The sequence below is a fragment of the Rattus norvegicus genome, chromosome 8, assembly GCF_021556685.1.
Source record: "Rattus norvegicus strain SHRSP/BbbUtx chromosome 8, alternate assembly SHRSP_T2T, whole genome shotgun sequence".
NCBI lineage: Eukaryota > Metazoa > Chordata > Mammalia > Rodentia > Muridae > Rattus > Rattus norvegicus.
The window spans coordinates 43851660-43873096 of record NC_141541.1 but is presented as its reverse complement, the minus strand read 5'-3'; the positions used below and the strand labels follow the sequence as shown (position 1 = coordinate 43873096).

Sequence of the window (21437 nt, the reverse complement as noted above, 5' to 3'; positions counted from 1 at the left end):
GCCCTTGGTAGGTAGACCAGGCTGGAGTTGATGGCCTCACACTCATGTGTATATGGGCATAACAAGTTGGATTCTGTGGGGTTTTTTTTAATTTATTATATATTTCTTTACTTACATTTTAAAGGTTATTCCCCTTCCCAGTTTCCTGTCCATAAGCCCCCATTCCTCCCCTTGTGCTCCCCCATATGGGTATTCCCCATATATAGCCCCCTTAATGCCCTCCCCAACATTCCCCTGGACTAGGGTTCCAACCTTGGCAAGACCAAGGGCGTTCCCTTCCACTGGTGTCCCAACATGCCTATTCTATGCTACATATGCAGTTGAAGGCCTGGGTCAGTTGATGTATAGTCTCTCGGTAGTGGTTTAGTCCCCGGAAGCTCTGGTTGGTTGGCATTGTTGTTGTTGTTGTTGTTGTTGTTGTTATTTTTTATTAACTTGAGTATTTCTTATATACATTTCGAGTGTTATTCCCTTTCCCGGTTTCCAGGCAAACATCCCCCTCCCCCCTCCCCTTCCTTATGGGTGTTCCCCTCCCCATCCTCCCCCCATTGCCGCCCTCCCCCCAAAAGTCTAGTTCACTGGGGGTTCAGTCTTAGCAGGACCCAGGGCTTCCCCTTCCACTGCTGCTCTTACTAGGATATTCATTGCTACCTATGAGGTCAGAGTCCAGGGTCAGCCCATGTATAGTCTTTAGGTAGTGGCTTAGTCCCTGGAAGCTCTGGTTGCTTAGCATTGTTGTACATATGGGGTCTTGAGCCCCTTCAAGCTCTTCCAGTTCTTTCTCTGATTCTTTCAACGGGGGTCCTATTCTCAGTTCAGTGGTTTGCTGCTGGCATTCACCTCTGTATTTGCTGTATTCTGGCTGTGTCTCTCAGGAGCGATCTACATCTGGCTCCTGTCGGTCTGCACTTCTTTACTTCATACATCTTGTCTAATTGGGTGGCTGTATATGTATGGGCCACATGTGGGGCAGGCTCTGAATGGGTGTTCCTTCAGTCTCTGTTTTAATCTTTGCCTCTCTATTCCCTGCCAAGGGTATTCTTGTTCCCCTTTTAAAGAAGGTGTGAAACATTCACATTTTGATCATCCGTCTTGAGTTTCATTAGCTCTAGGCATCTAGGGTAATTCAGGCATTTGGGCTAATAGCCACTTATCAATGAGTGCATACCATGTATGTCTTTCTGTGATTGGGTTAGCTCACTCAGGATGATATTTTCCAGTTCCAACCATTTGCCTACGAATTTCATAAACTCGTTGTTTTTGATAGCTGAGTAATATTCCATTGTGTAGATGTACCACATTTTCTGTATCCATTCCTCTGTTGAAGGGCATCTGGGTTCTTTCCAGCTTCTGGCTATTATAAATAAGGCTTCTATGAACATAGTGGAGCACGTGTCTTTTTTATATGTTGGGACATCTTTTGGGTATATGCCCAAGAGAGGTATAGCTGGATCCTCAGGCAGTTCAATGTCCAATTTTCTGAGGAACCTCCAGACTGATTTCCAGAAAGGTTGTACCAGTCTGCAACCCCACCAACAATGGAGGAGTATTCCTCTTTCTCCGCATCCTCGCCAGCATTTACTGTCACCTGAGTTTTTGATCTTAGCCATTCTCACTGGTGTGAGGTGAAATCTCAGGGTTGTTTTGATTTGCATTTCCCTTATGACTAAAGATGTTGAACATTTCTTTAGGTGTTTCTCAGCCATTCGGCATTCCTCAGCTGTGAATTGTTTGTTTGGCTCTGAACACCATTTTTTTTTATTTATTTTTTATTAACTTGAGTATTTCTTATATACATTTCAAGTGTTATTCCCTTTCCCGGTTTCCGGGCAAACATCCCCCTCCCCCATCCCCTTCCTTATGGGTGTTCCCCTCCCAACCCTCCCCCCATTGCCGCCCTCCCCCCACCAGTCTAGTTCACTGGGGGTTCAGTCTTAGCAGGACCCAGGGCTTCTCCTTCCACTGGTGCTCTTACTAGGATATTCATTGCTACCTATGGGGTCAGAGTCCAGGATCAGTCCATGTATAGTCTTTAGGTAGTGGCTTAGTCCCTGGAAGCTCTGGTTGCTTGACATTGTTGTACTTTTGGGGTCTCGAGCCCCTTCAAGCTCTTCCAGTTCTTTCTCTGATTCCTTCAACGGGGGACATATTCTCAATTCAGTGGTTTGCTGCTGGCATTCGCCTCTATATTTGCTGTATTCTGGCTGTGTCTCTCAGGAGAGATCTACATCCGGCTCCTGTCCGTCTGCACTTCTTTGCTTCATCCATCTTGTCTAATTGGGTGGCTGTATATGTATGGGCCACATGTGGGGCAGGCTCTGAATGGGTGTTCCTTCAGTCTCTGTTTTAATCTTTGCCTCTCCCTTCCCTGCCAAGGGTATTCTTTTTCCTCATTTAAAGAAGGAGTGAAGCATTCACATTTTGATCATCCGTCTTGAGTTTCGTTTGTTCTAGGGATCTAGGGTAATTCAAGCATTTGGGCTAATAGCCACTTATCAATGAGTGCATACCATGTATGTCTTTCTGTGATTGGGTTAGCTCACTCAGGATGATATTTTCCAGTTCCAACCATTTGCCTACGAATTTCATAAACTCGTTGTTTTTGATAGCTGAGTAATATTCCATTGTGTAGATGTACCACATTTTCTGTATCCATTCCTCTGTTGAAGGGCATCTGGGTTCTTTCCAGCTTCTGGCTATTATAAATAAGGCTTCTATGAACATAGTGGAGCATGTGTCTTTTTTATATGTTGGGACATCTTTTGGGTATATGCCCAAGAGAGGTATAGCTGGATCCTCAGGCAGTTCAATGTCCAATTTTCTGAGGAACCTCCAGACTGATTTCCAGAAAGGTTGTACCAGTCTGCAACCCCACCAACAATGGAGGAGTATTCCTCTTTCTCCGCATCCTCGCCAGCATTTACTGTCACCTGAGTTTTTGATCTTAGCCATTCTCACTGGTGTGAGGTGAAATCTCAGGGTTGTTTTGATTTGCATTTCCCTTATGACTAAAGATGTTGAACATTTCTTTAGGTGTTTCTCAGCCATTCGGCATTCCTCAGCTGTGAATTGTTTGTTTGGCTCTGAACACCATTTTTTAATAGGGTTATTTGTCTCCCAGCGGTCTAACTACTGGAGTTCTTTGTATATTTTGGATATAAGGCCTCTATCTGTTGTAGGATTGGTAAAGATCTTTTCCCAATCTGTTGGTTGCCAATTTGTCCTAACCACAGTGTCCTTTGCCTTACAGAAGCTTTGCAGTTTTATGAGATCCCATTTGTCGATTCTTGATCTTAGAGCATAAGCCATTGGTGTTTTCTTCAGGAAATTTTTTCCAGTGCCCATGTGTTCCAGATGCTTCCCTAGTTTTTCTTCTATTAGATTGAGTGTGTCTGGTTTGATGTGGAGGTCCTTGATCCACTTGGACTTAAGCTTTGTACAGGGTAATAAGCATGGATCGATCTGCATTCTTCTACATGTTGACCTCCAGTTGAACCAGCACCATTTGCTGAAAATTCTATCTTTTTTCCATTGGATGGTTTTGGCTCCTTTGTCAAAAAACAAGTGACCATAGGTGTGTGGGTTCATTTCTGGGTCTTCAATTCTATTCCATTAGTCTATCTGTCTGTCTCTGTACCAATACCATGCAGTTTTTATCACTATTGCTCTGTAATACTGCTTGAGTTCAGGGATAGTGATTCCCCCTGAAGTCCTTTTATTGTTGAGGATAGTTTTAGCTATCCTGGGTTTTTTGTTATTCCAGATGAATTTGCAAATTGTTCTGTCTAACTCTTTGAAGAATTGGATTGGTATGTTGATGGGGATTGCATTGAATCTGTAGATCGCTTTTGGTAAAATGGCCATTTTTACTATATTAATCCTGCCAATCCATGAGCATGGGAGATCTTTCCATCTTCTGAGGTCTTCTTCAATTTCTTTCTTCAGTGTCTTGAAGTTCTTATTGTAAAAATCTTTTACTTGCTTGGTTAAAGTCACACCGAGGTACTTTATATTATTTGGGTCTATTATGAAGGGTGTCGTTTCCCTAATTTCTTTCTCGGCTTGTTTCTCTTTTGTGTAGAGGAAGGCTACTGATTTATTTGAGTTAATTTTATACCCAGCCACTTTGCTGAAGTTGTTTATCAGCTTTAGTAGTTCTCTGGTGGAACTTTTGGGATCACTTAAATATACTATCATATCATCTGCAAATAGTGATATTTTGACTTCTTTTCCAATCTGTATCCCCTTGACCTACATTTGTTGTCTGATTGCTCTGGCTAGAACTTCAAGAACTATATTGAATAAGTAGGGAGAAAGTGGTCAGCCTTGTCTAGTCCCTGATTTTAGTGGGATTGCTTCAAGTTTCTCTCCATTTAGTTTAATGTTAGCAACTGGTTTGCTGTATATGGCTTTTACTATGTTTAGGTATGGGCCTTGAATTCCTATTCTTTCCAGGACTTTTATCATGAAGGGATGTTGAATTTTGTCAAATGCTTTCTCAGCATCTAATGAAATGATCATGTGGCTTTGTTCTTTCAGTTTGTTTATATAATGGACCACGTTGATGGTTTTCCGTATATTAAACCATCCCTGCATGCCTGGGATGAAGCCTACTTGATCATGGTGGATGATTGTTTTAATGTGCTCTTGGATTCGGGTTGCCAGAATTTTATTGAGTATTTTTGCGTCGATATTCATAAGGGAAAATGGTCTGAAGTTCTCTTTCTTTGTTGGGTCTTTGTGTAGTTTAGGTATAAGAGTAATTGTGGCTTCGTAGAAGGTATTCGGTAGTGATCCATCTGTTTCAATTTTGTGGAATAGTTTGGATAATATTGGTATGAGGTCTTCTATGAAGGTCTGATAGAATTCTGCACTAAACCCGTCTGGACCTGGGCTCTTTTTCGTTGGGAGACCTTTAATGACTGCTTCTATTTCCTTAGGAGTTATGGGGTTGTTTAACTGGTTTATCTGTCCCTGATTTAACTTCGGTACCTGGTATCTGTCTAGGACATTGTCCATTTCCTGCAGATTTTCAAGTTTTGTTGAATATAGGCTTTTATAGTAAGATCTGATGATTTTTTGAATTTCCTCTGAATCTGTAGTTATGTCTCCCTTTTCATTTCTGATTTTGTTAATTTGGACGCACTCTCTGTGTCCTCTCGTTAGTCTGGCTAAGGGTTTATCTATCTTGTTGATTTTCTCAAAGAACCAACTTTTGGTTCTGTTGATTCTTTCTATGGTCCTTTTTGTTTCTACTTGGTTGATTTCAGCTCTGAGTTTGATTATTTCCTGCCTTCTACTCCTCCTGGGTGTATTTGCTTCTTTTTCTTCTAGAGCTTTTAGGTGTGCTGTCAAGCTGCTGACATATGCTCTTTCCTGTTTCTTTCTGCAGGCACTCAGCGCTATGAGTTTTCCTCTTAGTACAGCTTTCATTGTGTCCCATAAGTTTGGGTATGTTGTACCTTCATTTTCATTAAATTCTAAAAAGTTTTTAATTTCTTTCTTTATTTCTTCCTTGACCAGGTTATCATTGAGTAGAGCATTGTTCAATTTCCACGTATATGTGGGCATTCTTCCCTTATTGTTATTGAAGACCAGTTTTAGGCCGTGGTGGTCCGATAGCACGCATGGCATTATTTCTATCTTTCTGTACCTGTTGAGGCCCGTTTTTTGACCAACTATATGGTCAATTTTGGAGAAAGTACCATGAGGAGCTGAGAAGAAGGTATATCCTTTTGCTTTAGGATAGAATGTTCTATAAATATCTGTTAAGTCCATTTGGCTCATGACTTCTCTTAGTCTGTCTACGTCTCTGTTTAATTTCTGTTTCCATGACCTGTCCATTGATGAGAGTGGGGTGTTGAAATCTCCTACTATTATTGTGTGAGGTGCAATGTGTGTTTTGAGCTTTAGTAAGGTTTCTTTTACGTATGTAGGTGCCCTTGTATTTGGGGCATAGATATTTAGATATTAGATATGGTGGATTTTTCCTTTGATGAATATGAAGTGTCCTTCCTTATCTTTTTTGATGACTTTTAGTTGAAAATTGATTTTATTTGATATTAGAATGGCTACTCCAGCTTGCTTCTTCCGACCATTTGCTTGGAAAGTTGTTTTCCAGCCTTTCACTCTGAGGTAGTGTCTGTCTTTGTCTCTGAGGTGTGTTTCCTGTAGGCAGCAGAATGCAGGGTCCTCCTTGCGTATCCAGTTTGTTAATCTATGTCTTTTTATTGGGGAGTTGAGGCCATTGATGTTGAGAGATATTAAGGAATAGTGATTATTGCTTCCTGTTATATTCATATTTGGATGTGAAGTTATGTTTGTGTGCTTTTCTTCTCTTTGTTTTGTTGCCAAGATGATTAGTTTCTTGCTTCTTCTAGGGTATAGCTTGCCTCCTTATGTTGGGCTTTACCCTTTATTATCCTTTGTAGTGCTGGATTTGTAGAAAGATATTGTGTAAATTTGGTTTTGTCATGGAATATCTTGGTTTCTCCATCTATGTTAATTGAGAGTTTTGCAGGATACAGTAACCTGGGCTGGCATTTGTGTTCTCTTAGGGTCTGTATGACGTCAGTCCAGGATCTTCTGGCCTTCATAGTTTCTGGCGAAAAGTCTGGTGTGATTCTGATAGGTCTGCCTTTATATGTTACTTGACCTTTTTCCCTTACTGCTTTTAATATTCTTTCTTTATTTTGTGCGTTTGGTGTTTTGACTATTATGTGACAGGAGGTGTTTCTTTTCTGGTCCAATCTATTTGGAGTTCTGTAGGCTTCTTGTATGACTATGGGTATCTCTTTCTTTAGGTTAGGGAAGTTTTCTTCTATGATTTTGTTGAAGATATTTACTGGTCCTTTGAGCTGGGAGTCTTCACTCTCTTCTATACCTATTATCCTTAGGTTTGATCTTCTCATTGAGTCCTGGATTTCCTGTATGTTTTGGACCAGTAGCTTTTTCTGCTTTACATTATCTTTGACAGTTGAGTCAATGATTTCTATGGAATCTTCTGCTCCTGAGATTCTCTCTTCCATCTCTTGTATTCTGTCGGTGAAGCTTGTATCTACAGCTCCTTATCTCTTCTTTTGGTTTTCTATATCCAGGGTTGTTTCCATGTGTTCTTTCTTGATTGCTTCTATTTCCATTTTTAATTCCTTCAACTGTTTGATTGTGTTTTCCTGGAATTCTTTCAGGGATTTTTGTGACTCCTCTCTATGGGCTTCTACTTGTTTATTTATGGTTTCCTGGAATTCTTCCAGGGATTTTTGTGCTTCTTCTCTGTAGGCTTCTACTTGTTCTCTAAGGGAGTTCTTCACGTCTTTCTTGAAGTCCTCCAGCATCATGATCAAATATGATTTTGAAACTAGATCTTGCTTTTCTGGTGTGTTTGGATATTCTGTGTTTGTTTTGGTGGGAGAATTGGGCTCCGATGATGCCATGTAGTCTTGGTTTCTGTTGCTTGGGTTCCTGCGCTTGCCTCTTGCCATCAGATTATCTCTAGTGTTACTTTGTTCTGTTATTTCTGACAGTGGCTAGACTGTCCTATAAGCCTGTGTGTCAGGAGTGCTGTAGACCTGTTTTCCTGTTTTCTTTCAGCCAGTTATGGGGACAGAGTGGTCTGCTTTCGGGAGTGTAGTTTTTCCTCTCTACAGGTTTTCAGCTGTTCCTGTGGGCCTGTGTCTTGAGTTCACCAGGCAGGTCACTTGCAGCAGAAAGGTTGGTCTTACCTGTGGTCCCGAGCCTCAAGTTCGCTTGCGGAGTGCTGCCCACAAGCTCTCTGTGGCGGCAGCAACCAGGAAGATCTGTGCCGCCGTTTCCAAGAGCTTCAGTGCACCAGGGTTCCAGATGGCATTTGGTGTTTTCCTCTGGTGTCCGAGATGTGTGTACAGAGTGCAGTCTCTTCTGGTTTCCCAGGCGTGCCTGCCTCTCTGAAGGTTTAGCTCTCCCTCCCACGGGATTTGGGTGCAGAGAACTGTTTATCCGGTCTGTTCCTTCAGGTTCCGGCGGTGTCTCAGGAGCAGGGGTCCTGCTGTTCCTGGGCCCTCCCCCACAGGAACCCATAGGCCTTATACAGTTTCCTCTTGGGCCAGGGATGTGGGTAGGGGTGGGCAGTGTTGGTGGTCTCTTCCACTCTGCAGCTTCAGGAGTGCCCACCTGACCAGGCGGTGAGGTCTCTCTCCCACGGGGTCTGGGAGCAGAGAGCTGCTGCGGGCCGGGATCCATGGGTGTGGGACTCCCCTGTGGGGTTTATTTTTAAAGAATAAGAAGACACATAGTTAGGCAGAGGTAAAAATGTAAGGGATAAAACTTAGGGGAGTTGGGAGGAGGAATGAGAGTGATTATGACCAAAATATACTGTATGCAGTACAGGATTCTCAAGTAATTAATTAAAATGTCACATTTTTAAAATATGGAAAATAGTTTTACTCAAAAAAAGAAAAAAACCACTGCAGGCTTTTATACAAAATATATCTTTGAGTTAATAGCATGTTGTTTGTGCTAATTCTGTTCAGAAAGAGTCTCTAATTATTATGTTGTTACTATGGAAATGCATACTCTGCTTTACCATACAGTTTGAGAAATCTATTCCTATTAGTTTTGAATAACAAATAGATCGCCAGCTCAGAAATCAGACAGTATTCTGAGCACAGAAAATGATAAAGGGGTGTGAAGAGAGTTATAAAGTGCAAAAGCCCAGTGCTTCAAATTTAGAAAATGACAATGATATTGATAAGACATGTTATACATGGTAAGAGAGTTTGGTGTTGTTACAGTGTGCAAATGCTATAAATTCACTGTTTTCTCCTCCCTTTCTAAGTCCATAATCAATTAAGAAATTATCTATAGAAGTCAAACAGAAAGCAAAGGCTTTGTGGAGGATAAATTCAGTTAGAAGTCTTGGCTTGGATGTGACCCTACTATAGGACATTGAAATCCCATCCTTGTACATCACAACATGGTTGAATTTTTTTCAAATCTGAGTCCACGTCCAAACTGAGCTGAAGAACAACTTATCTCCTGTCCAAAGAGCACATGATTGCAAGTGGGAAGCCAAAGTCCTGAGAACCTGCCCGCCCTAACAGAAAGCAGGGAGCTGTGACTGGAAGAAAGGGTAGACCACTCTGAGCCACAAATTCATTCTCCCCACTTCTTAGCATTTCTGTTGACCTGACTTCTCCACTGGGATGGGAAGAAGATGATATAAGCATGAAAGAAAGATATTTCTGTTAAAATCCAGGGTCCCTCCCCACTAGAGGATGGAGCCTGAGTGAGGCCAGATGGGCTCAGAGAGCCTGTCATCAGTTTGTATATGACTGTAATCAATGATGAGCAAGACAAAAAAATCAAAACACAGGATTCTTTAATATCTAAGGATATTACAAAAAACTCTCTAGTTAGTTGTAGTGATCATTAAATGGCTACTGTGCATGATGGAAGTAGGTTAGCCTAACTAGATGCATCCTGGGACTTTGAAAGATGAGAGAGGACTAAGGAGGTGGAATGGATGATAGAGTTTGATAGCTACTAATAAGTCATAGGGAAAGCTTACCTTAGGATTTACAAGAGAAATTTAGGACATCAGAATAACAAGTTAACAAATTTTAAACCCCTGTGATGAGAAGCACACAATACTGTCTTTCCTTGTAGCAATCACAAAGTTTTGCATACCACTGACATTGCAGTATTAAACACATTATCATCACATAGCTGGTAAAAATCATTATTTAACACACACTCAATTTTACTGAAAGCTGTGTTACATGTTTACAGAAAGACAGTAAATTATAAAACGATACCTAATGAGATCATATTCTACACATGCATATATAGCATTATGCAAAGAGGTCCGTGTTTTTCTACTTATGGAAAGAGAGAGAGAGGGATGGCGAAGTGGGGGTGGAATATTCTGAAAGAACATATACCAAAATGCCACGAATGTTAATATTTAAGCACTAGGATCATGGCGTACTTTTCTTTCAGAGATTTTACTTATCTCTATGCACTTATTATCTCACACATTCTACCATATGAGCATTTCTTTTGCAAATTTGAAACAAAAATGTTTTTAAGAATTAAATTATGAGTAAAACACTGCATAATTTAAGTATTTTAAGTTACCACTGGGGATTTGTTCAATATTCACTTAACACCTTCTGTATCTGCCAGGCATCAAGTTCCCTGAATTTGTTAGCTCACCTGGATGAAATTGAGACTATAAATAAACGACTTGTGAATATGCTTCAGTGGTATCCATAAAACGATAGTCCGTCAGTCCCCATACATGTGTTCATACTCATTCTATTAGCCCAGTGCCTTTTAGAAGAAAGAAAAACCTTTGGTGTCTTTCTTTTGACATATGCTTATAGGCAAATCGTTTCCAGCTCAGAGTAAATTCAGGCTCTTTCTCAGCTCAAGGCAGCAAGAACTTGGACTTTGTACAGGTGAATATATATGCACTGCACGATCTATTTCTTACACACCCAGATTGAGCCTTCTGGAAGGCAGCTAGTGTGAAAAATGTGGGCTCTACAGTTCCATAGCTCAAGTGCAATTCTTCATCCTGCTTCGTATTATCTGTGCAATCCAGGCAGGTCCCTTCACTTCATGATTTTTTTTTACTTTTCCTCTATAAAAATGAGGATAATTGTCTCAGAAATATGTGTAAAAAGTTAAATAAGGGTCTGTGTATAAAATTCATAGAACACAGAAAGCCTCAAAACTGTATTAGAGATTGAAAACCATGAGGGCTTAAATTAGAACGTCTCGTCCAGATATCTACTTTCATTCTCAAATACTGATAGCCTGGACAGTTTTCTTCTAAAGGGAGACATTACTGGGAAAGATGGAAAGAAGCAAATGAGACAAATGGTCGTATCTTGAATAAAACTGAACTAAATTTCATTTACAACCAAATTGTACAGCTTTTTCCTCTCATCCCTGGTTCACTGCTTTCTCTTGGCCTTGACTTCAGTGGAAAGCTGCAGAAGATGTCATGTAATTAGGTGAAAAGGGGACCACAAATGACACAACACATGGGTCACCATTTTGAATGTCAGCAGACTTTCCAACTCACACAGAATCTAGGGGCTTGGGGAGACAAATATCTAAGTGCGTGCTTTGTAAACATGAATGTTTTCTCACTAAGTACATGATCTCATAATCACACTAAACACAACACATCCTACCACACACCCATGTGTTGGTTTTAAGCATTCTCAAAAGCAGAGCCAATGTCTAACATGACAGGTCTAAAATAAATCATTTACCAGAAGGAACTAAAATTTCCTAATTCTAATAAAGGTATATTAAAAAGGACATAGAAGCCAGAACAGCTGCTTTCAGCCAAGTCATTGTATGTTGATTATTAAGCTAAGTGCTAACTATTAGGAATCATAATCCATTAGACAAAATTAGAATACACCACATCCATGATACACATGACCAGTGACTAAAAAGGACCATTGTAAAAAAAAAATTCCAACTAAAAAGTCTGTACTGGGTTTTTTGGAAATCCCCATTTCTTAAACATTCAAATCATAATAGGTTAAGGTAAGAATTATCAGTGTATGCTAAAATTCTGTGTAAAGGTTTGAAAGGGAACAACATATTTTATACAGTCCAAAAATAGCACACTATAGCTACTGTCAAGTCTTAAATGCCAAAGGAGTGACCATCCCCAATAAAGTCACGAAACAGCTCATGACAAAGCCTTTATATTATCAAATGTTTGCAGAGGAAATCCTGAAGGATATACAATACGTATTCACATCTTAGAGAAAAATGTGACAGCGTGTCCTGACATGGCAGCAGTAAGTCCTGTAGCAATAAAGAACCATGTTATGGTCTTGGAGGCTTTGTGTTCAGCAAATTCACCTTGTGAGAACAGAGACGCAGGCAGGACTTGGAAAGAACAGCCACAAAGGTGAGTGGCTCCTTTTTCTCCTTGCCTGGGTTTTCTCTCCTGTTGTTATTGGGCTACTAGTTGAAATGGGGTGAAAAATTAATTATCAAACGTTGAATTTTTTTCCAACTTTGAGGTTTTATAAAACATCCTTCCAAGGTTTAATTAGATAAAGATTCAGCTTACTCATCTTATCTAATGCCATGCATTTTAACCTAAGAAGGGGTGGAAAGTTGGGATTTACATGTCCACATTAGTCACCAGGTTAGGTGTCACAAGTAAACAGAGAATTAGGGATGGGACAGTGAGTCCAAACATGTCCATTTCTATATTGGAAGAGAAGGGCATCCTCAGGAGAATGATAACATAAATGCCCATTTAGTAAATAAGATTAAAAACTACATGCCCCATTCTTGTGTCCAATGATAATAACACCTGCCTGACACATGGTAAGCTAGGCAGGGGTGGGAAGGTATGAGATGACAACAAGGACAACTGGGGATGTGTGCACAAACTGTAGCACCCAACTTATGGTAGGGACAGATATAGAAAACTGAGCAGATAGTGGCTAAATGTTAAGTATTGTGAGAACACATAGAAAAGATGTTGACACCAAAGAGACACAGAAGTAAAGTTGTTCTAAAAGAATACCTCACCATAGATAAGCACGAAACCTGAGTCTCCACAGAGAATCTCCTCTTCCTGCAATAAAATGAACTATTTAGCAAAGAAAAATTCCCATGAAAGAAAAGAAAAATTCCAGTTTTGCTCTTTTTCTAATGCTTTTTGTTTGGTATTTTGTATATATGAGTGTTGTGCATGTAAATGTTTATGTTTGTATTCGCCTACATGTGGATTTACATGCACATATGTGTGTTTGCATGTCAAGACCAGAGGTCAACTTTGGGATTCTTCTTTCTCTGTTCCCCTTGTGAGTGGGGAGTGTGTGTGTGTGTGTGTGTGTGTGTGTGTGTGTGTCTGTGTCTGTGTCTGTGTCTGTGTGTCTGTGTCTGTGTCTGTGTCTGCCTCCCTCTCTCTCTCTCTCTCTCTCTCTCTCTCTCTCTCTCTCTCTCTCTCTCTCTCTCTCTTTCTCTGTCATATATAGGCATATATAGAGACCAGAAGTTGATATCCAGACATTATCTTCACCCACTGTCTGCCTTACTTTTTGAAACAGAGTCAGTCTCTCACTGACTCTGAAGCTCACCAACTGGTTATATTAACAAGTCCTCAACATCAATTTCTCTGTCCCACAATGCCAGGGTTACAGATGCGAATTCTTCCATACTTAGCTTTTATGTGGGTACTAGACTTTCAAGCTCCAGTTTTCATACTTATGAAGCAGGTACTTTACCCATGAAGGAATCTCCATGCTCCTTTATTTTTTTCATTTCTTTATTCAGACAGCTATCAGAAACAGATGGTGAAATAAAAAAAAAGGGAGAATGTAAAAGAAGAAGACAATAAAGTGAATGCTGCCACCACCAAAAGCGAATGTGGCACTCAGAAAGAGAACCAGCTGAAATAAACTTTCAACAAGAAATATTCAGGGGCTAGAGGGATGGTTCAGTGCATAAGATCATTGGCTGTTCTTACAGAGACCCGGGATCAATTCTCAGCACCCTTGGGTGCTTACAACTGTCCGTAAATCTAGTCTCAAGAGATCTGAAGTCCTTTTCTGACTTCCAAGGGCACCAGGCATATACTGGCACACAGACATACACGTACACATAACATTGTATGTATGGAATACATAAAATAAATAAATGTTTAAAAGAATTTTCTATAAAACTCAAGAGTCCTGCAGATGCAAGAACTGAAATATTTAGCTTTTATGTGGGTGCTAGACTTTCAAACTCCAGTTTTCATGCTTATGAAGCAGGCACTTTACACAGGGAGGAATCTCCATAGTCCATTTTTTCATATATATTCTAATAGAAGAGAAACTTAAGACTTGGTGGATATAAGTATGTTTAGCAAGCATAATTTAGAAAGATGGAAAATAATCTAATACACAAGAATAGAAGATTGGTAATTGCACAGAATACATCCATATGATGGAAAGTTGTGCTATCATGATAGTTGAGTCAGAAGCAAAAGATGAAAAAAAAATCTTGCTGTGAGCCATGTCTTTCCCAGTATTCACTGTCTGGAAGCCATGTTTTTATTTTTTTTACTACTTTTTATTTTTGTATTTCTTCTCCTGATCCCTTTTGTCCATTGCTACAGTCCTACACATGCATCTTTATTTCTTTCTGATTCATTTATTCATACTAATAGCAACTTCTTCCTCTTCTGATTAATTTTTATCAGAAGATATTTTAAACTTGTTTTTTTTCCAAAACCTACTTTTAACAAAGGTTCTCAAACACCTCGACCACCCTTCTAGTCCACAGTTCAAAGGTAGGAGAGAAAAGAAGGTAAGTAGGATAAAATAGGACAAGGGGATGTGGACCTGTTTAAAAGTAGTTCTTTGGGGCAATTTCAATTTCTGTTTGTCAGGATATCAGCAGTCTAGTTCACTAATGTCAGGATACCAAACATGAATCAGCCATCATGGCCTGATCCAGTAGAAACAGCCAGGCCTCCACCAAATCAGCATGAATCAATGGCTGTGACCCCCAGTCCAGAAGCCAGAAATTTTCTGCCATGCTTCTCTCAATGAAGTGAAGATCAGCAAAGACACAAGACAAACTAAGCATTGCAGAGCTAGCTATGCAAGCGCCCCATCATTGTCCATTGAATCCTATTTATACTCACTCCAAACATCATGTGTCCTCCCATGGGTCTTGCCTCAGCAAAACACCACAACAGTCTGCCTTAGCAAGACATTAGTGAGTCTACATCACATGACCCAACCAGAAACTTTCACTTCAAGATATATTTTAAATCATCTACTCATGGCTTGAAAACAAGAAAAATATTATGGTAAACTTTTGACATGCACCCACACTTGGACATGCATTGAGTATAAAAATAGACACCTAGGGGAAAGAAATAGACTAAGGATGGACTCTGTATGAGACTACAGGAGAACCACAAAGCCAGCAGAAATGGAGATGTCTTCTCTATGGTTTTCTTTGGTAATAATTATAAATTCTACATTTTCTTACCTTGTTTGGCCTACTATAACAAAAACTTTACAATGAGTGGCTTACAGGCAATTCATTTTTCACAGTACTGGACGCTAGGAGTGCAAGGTCAAGGTGTCAATAGATTGATTATTCTACCAGAGTCAACTTTTTCTGGTTAACAGACTGGACTTTCTTGCTCCTCCCTTACAATATCAGATACAAAGAAATCTCTTGTCCCCTCATGACATAGTCACCTCTCAAAGATTCTACCTCCTAATGTGTCATTTAATTTAGGGCAATATATTGGCATTCATATTAACAATCATGTACTCTCTAGTTAATATTCAAATAAGTATACATTATCAATAGGTGTAGAAATGATCTGGTCAAACACGGTTTTTATATGGATATTCACGGACTCAGAAAAGTGATGAGTTTATTGCCTAAACTCACATAATAACTGATATTAGTAGAGCTGATATTTGAAAAAATAGATCTAGAGAAATGAAAACAGAATTGTTGAGTGTCTAGCACTTAATTTCCTTAATTTCATTTAAGTTCATGTCCAAAAATATCACATGACCTGCTTAAAGTTACACAACTGCTGAGTAAAGGCTAGAAATCCAACTTGACTCTCCCCTCTATCCCTCATCTCTGCTCGTTCTGAGTCTTGTTGGTGCTCTGCCCCTACCTTGTTCTAGTTTCCAAGATTCTATACAGTTCCTGGATCCATGCTCATTCTTTAAGAAGAAAAAAACATTTTCCTTAGAATTTCATGCATGAATACTGTGTTTACATTATTTCACTCTATAATCTCTACCCTCTATCCTCTCCTATGTCCCTCCCCTCCATTTCAACTTCATGACCACTTCTTTAACTATTATTGTTACACATACACACAAAGACATACACATATATAACATATATTGTATATGCATATGTAAAAGTAGAGCCTGGTGAGTACTTTGAGATATATATATATATATATATATATATATATATATATATATATATATATATATATGTATGTATATGTATATATATATATATGACTGACCTTTAAGATCAGGCATCTCATCTCTGGAGAAGACTGAATCTCTCACTCTCAATAGCCATTAATTTCTTATAGTTCTTCATCTAGGAGCAGGACCTTGTGAAATTTCACCCATGAACACTGGGGTGTTGTCATGTAGCTCTTGTTTGAGCAATAATGTTAAGATTTCTTGGGGAAAGCATTCCTGTCATATCTACAAGATTCTAGCCCCTGCAGAATTCCTGGATCTCTTTTTGCATGAGCTTCTTTGATGTCCTCACAGCATTAGCATAGGAGTTGAGTTATAGGTGTAAAATTTGGGATGGGTTTTGAATGTATCTTTAGAGATCTGCATCATCCCAAATGTCAAAGCTATACCTTTGTCTGAACTTCTTGTCTTACAAATGGAAGAGACTTCTTCCAGAGATAAGCTTCACTATTACTTCACAAAAAAAATACTATCTATAATTTTTCTTCTAAGCCAAAAGGTAACAACCTTGCTCCACATAATGCTATTAGCTCAACAATTTATGAGTCTGAGGTCTTTCAGATTATCCACCTCTTACTGGGAGCTATCTCCATAACAGAGAAAACAAATGATCCATTCTAACAAAATGGTCGATGATACAATGCAAGAGCTACTTTCACAGGTTTAGGCATAGTTATGGTTAAAAGAAATCATAAAGGGACTGCCAAGCTTGACCAGTCAGCAATAGCACCAGGGAGGCACAGTGATATCTTGGCATGAAGAAACAGCAGAGGGAAGCCCAATAGAAAATGGACCCTAACTAGCAAAAGGCCCAAAAATCAATGCCACTATATCACTCTTTCCTTGTTTCTTGATTCCACTGTCAGGATTGCAGTTGGCTTGACCCAAAAAAATAACCCAGAATGAAGGGGAATTCTATAGGGGATTCCATGAATTGGGGATAGAAACTGGGTGGCAGAAAGTTGATCTGAAAAAGGTACAAGGAAACATCACACCTGGTCTCTGTTGCTTGCAGTACCTGTGACATTCGGTGAACATTTCTTTTGCTAACCGATAACAGTATAACCTGATTATGACTTGTAACACAAACAGTTGTATTAGTCTAAAATATTCTCTAGGTTCTTAACCAATAACCCTTTGTCTCACATGTCTCCATGTTAACTTTTAAGATATAATATGAAAATAGTGAAATAATATACTAATTCTTTCACTGAGCTGGGCATGATGATGCATGTTTGTAATCCCAGATCTTGAGAAGTAGAGGCAGGAAGATCAAGAGTTCAAAGTCTGCCTCACAACATAATGACTTTGAGACCAGCCTGGTGTACTGAGGGTCTTGTTTCCTAAAAAAGAAAATGTCCAACTTTCTGAAACCTAACTTGTTCTATAAATTCTTCCAATCATCATCAATCCCAGCCCTGAAAAGACCAGGTTTCACATCACTGTCTCAGGAAGTATCATGCCTACTACTCTCTAGGTCATTATAAACTTCCTCTGAACTCTGTAAAATACTTCAAGAAATTTTCTGATCGTTCATCCAAGACCATCTCGACAAAATCTTAAACCTCTTACCTTTTTGATGGAAAAAATGTTCTAGTTAAAATTAGCCCTTAAAATGTTACACAAAACTCCTTTAGTCACAACCAGACTTTAATATCCTAGCCCAGCTCACATTTGAAGTGAAGTGCTCTGTGCCCTGAGGGAGGAAGGAAGTAAGCCATAATGGAATGCAACCAATATGAGAAATATTGAACCTGTGGTCTACCTACCGTTCTGCTAAGAGACTGACACACACGCCCCAGGAAGAGACATGATTTGCATCTATTCTTGATAAGGAAAGAAACTGATTTGTCTCAAAAAGTTTGCTAAATATGAGCATTCTGTATCTTTAAGGATCTTCTAATAAACCTTTCACATGGAGATGAACTCATTCAGGAAAGAATGAAATTTTCCTCTATAGAACACACGAGGACACAGTCATTTATGAAAGGGGGAAAGAGCAACTCTTCAAAACATTATCTCTTCCTTAGGAAAATGAACTTTTGTTCAATGTTTTTCTCAGAGCAACTTTGACATCCTTATTCCTTAAGCTATAGATTAATGGGTTCAGCATGGGTACCACAATTGTATAAAACAAGGAAGACACTTTCCCCTGGTTCATAGGCAAAAGGGAAGAAGGTTTGAGATACATGAATGCCCCTGACCCAAAAAAGAGAGAAACTGCAATTATGTGGGAGCTGCAGGTGCTGAAGGCTTTAGACCTGCCCTCTGTGGAGCTGATACGAAGGATGCTGGAGAGGATGAGGGCATAAGAAATAAAGATGGTGACTGTGGGTACCCCTATATCAATGCCCACAACTATGAAGACTACCAACTCATTTACATGCGTGCTGGTGCAAGAGCGTTCCAGAAGAGGGAGGATGTCACACATGTAGTGATTGACAAGCTTGTCAGCACAGAAGGTCAGTCTCACCATGAACGCTGTGTGAGCCATGGCTCCAGCAAATCCCATCACATAAACACCTAGCAAAAGGAGTAAGCACACCTGGGGAGACATGGTCACGGTGTACATCAGGGGGTTACAGATGGCGACATACCTGTCATATGCCATTGCTGACAGGATGAAAGACTCGGAGACAACAAAGAAAAGAAAGAAGAAGAGCTGAGTCATGCAGCCAGGGTAGGAGATGATGTTTTTCTTTGAAACAAAACTCACCAGCATTTTGGGGGTGATAACAGTGGAGTAGCAGAAATCAATGAGGGACAAGTTAAAGAGGAAAAAGTACATAGGGGTGTGCAGATGAGAGTTCAGCCCTATCAGGGTTATCAAGCCCAGGTTCCCCATCACGGTGACCATGTAGAAACCTAGAAACAGGAAGAAGAGGGGCATGCGGAGTCCTGGCTGGTCTGTCAGGCCTGCGAGGATGAACTCTGGCACGGAGGCATTCTCGGTGGCCATCTTCATGGCTTTCTGATGAGACAGAGACAAGAGAAAGGGGTCATTGTAGAGAGGGGACAGACGACGTTGCTGCCCTCCCTGTCAACTCCTGTGGTCAGGAGAGTTACATATACACAGATTATGGATTTCGACAGAGCCTGGTTTCTGGTTGCCTTTGTTGTTCCCAGGGTCCCAATGACTCCACACTGCAGTGCCTCGAAGAGAACAGAAGGACCAGTGAGGTTAGAAAGGACTCCAGAGAGCCAGTGAGGGAACTCTCAGGTCTTTAATTTGGTTATGCTGTTGTTCTCCTCTAATGCCAACCTTTGTTCAAGTTTACAAAATTGTGCCAGTCTGCAGGAAGAGTTCCCAAAGGCTGAAGACTGCCGGCGTCCTTCTAATGGTTATCCTGGGACATAGCCGAAGGCTGAGGGAGTTTTTCTCCGAGCTTTGGAAATCATTCAAATCTTTCACTCAGATTCAGCCACTCATCCTCCTTCAGCTCCAATAATCAGGGCTGTGCCTCTCTTCCAACTCTTATCTTCCCGTTGCTCAGGGAGGCTGCAGTGCTAACCTGAAGTTAGACAATAGACTCTTTACCTTCCTCTGCAAGCAGGCATGCTAGAGCTCTCTCAGCTGCCTGGACCTCCTCGTATGCTAGAGATCTCTAAAGAGTTCTCCCTAAGGTTCTCTAGCTTTCAGGAAGGCTGAACAATTGCATTCTGGCTTTGCAGATCTGGGACCTGGTTAATGAAGAACTCTTGAGATTCCCTGGGGGTCTAGACAAAACACTGGATATTAACTTTTTAAAAAGAAGAAATGTTTGCTTATCCCTTGATAATAATCGAATGAGCTTTTGGTAACAAAAATGTTCGTTGAGGGACTGAGGATACAATGTAGTTGAGAGGTGTGCATCTAGCATACACATGCCCTGGGTTTAACTCCCAGTTCAAGGTGAACCAGGCGCTTGGCTGTGCTTTCCTATAATCCTAGCAATGGGGAATATGAGGCAGGATGAACAGAAAAAAAGAATTCATGTCATCCTTATAGGAGTTCAAGGCCAGCCTGGAATACAAAGGAGCCTTTGTCAGTTTGTGCATGTGTATGCATGTGTGCATTTGTGCATGTGTGTTTGTGCACGAGTGTGTATGTTTTTGCGTGTTCATTTAATATCTATACAATACTATGCAAAGGACTGCAATCCACCATATATTATTTAATGAATATTAATATCTGTTTTCATCCTAGCATTTTCTTCTTACCCCAGCATGGCAGAACTTTTGGGGAGGAGGGGGTGCAAGCACACAATGGTACACTTTTCTTCTCCCTTGAATTGTATGGGCAACATTTATTAACCCCACTTTTGAGATGAAATAATTCTCTAGATATCAATCTAAAGGGACTACATTAAACACCGTTTTCAAACCTACTCCAAATGTAGAGTCAAAATTACTTTTAATATCTCCCAACAGGAAGTTGTGCAAAGTAAGGTCCTTCCTTTCAAGGCTCCAACAATGTCTTCAAAACTATGACTTAATATCCGACTAAATATATGATAAGATCCAGAAAAAGTAAATTAAAAAAAAATGCTACCCAGTTCAGAGCAGGGTGTTCCACAGGATGCTTCCATTTCAGATCATCAGAAGAAGCCAGCCTGCCCTCTCACAGGAATTTGAGATTGGTATTAATGACTCCCATCAGTTATGAACCATTTTTCCAAAATTGATAACTAGCCAGAGAACGTGCTGTAGCTTGACTCCCTTCACTCTGCCAGACATTAGCTGTGCCAGTTCTCTTCCTTTGCTCTTTTCCTAATTCCTCTCTTGTGACAAAATTTACCTCCACAGTGCCCCAGGCACTGAGTCTTCTCTGAGTTTAATGACAGTTTAATGTCACTCTTAGGACCTCATCAATTTAAAGTGGTATTTTAGGGTATCAAAAAAGTGTTTTAAAAGTAGTTTAAAATACCCTAGCTGCACAGTTACAGAACTACAATCTTATTTAAAATGTGTATCTTGCTCCCCCAATACAAACATAATAAATAGGAATCTCTTGGAGTGAGACTTTGTAACCAATGTTGCTCTTCTAAGTCTCCCACTTGTTGTCTGGACAGTTGGCCAGGGATCCCCTGACCAATGTTTATATTTTCAGCAAGAAAAGCAAAGCTCCAGTCTTCAGAAAATTGTTTGATGATACAATCAAGAATAAATATGGGTCTCCAACCTCTACAGTTACACTGCCTTGGGAAACATCTAATTGACCTTTAGAGTTAGGGCATCAGACTTGGAATAGCATCCCATGGTCATACAGAGGAGAAACTTGAATACCACAATACCAATATAGTTGATGTGAATCCATGGACCACGTTGAAGAAGGGAGTGACCTGGTGAGATTGTGCTGAGAGAGATCAGTTCATTTAATGGGATATTCAGTATCAGCAATTTGATGAAAAAGTCCTTCTAGTGTTCTTTGTAACTTGTGATTCAGACATAATTTATTAATTAAAT

At 40.0% G+C, this 21437-nt stretch overlaps 1 protein-coding gene across 1 annotated transcript; it reads right to left on the bottom strand.

The window, feature by feature from the left end:
- Positions 1 to 18018: 18018 nt before the first annotated feature.
- On the bottom strand, positions 18019 to 18951 carry Or8b8 (olfactory receptor family 8 subfamily B member 8). The gene is given in 1 exon segment (NM_001000818.1): positions 18019 to 18951. A coding segment is annotated over 1 exon segment (933 nt).
- Positions 18952 to 21437: the final 2486 nt, after the last annotated feature.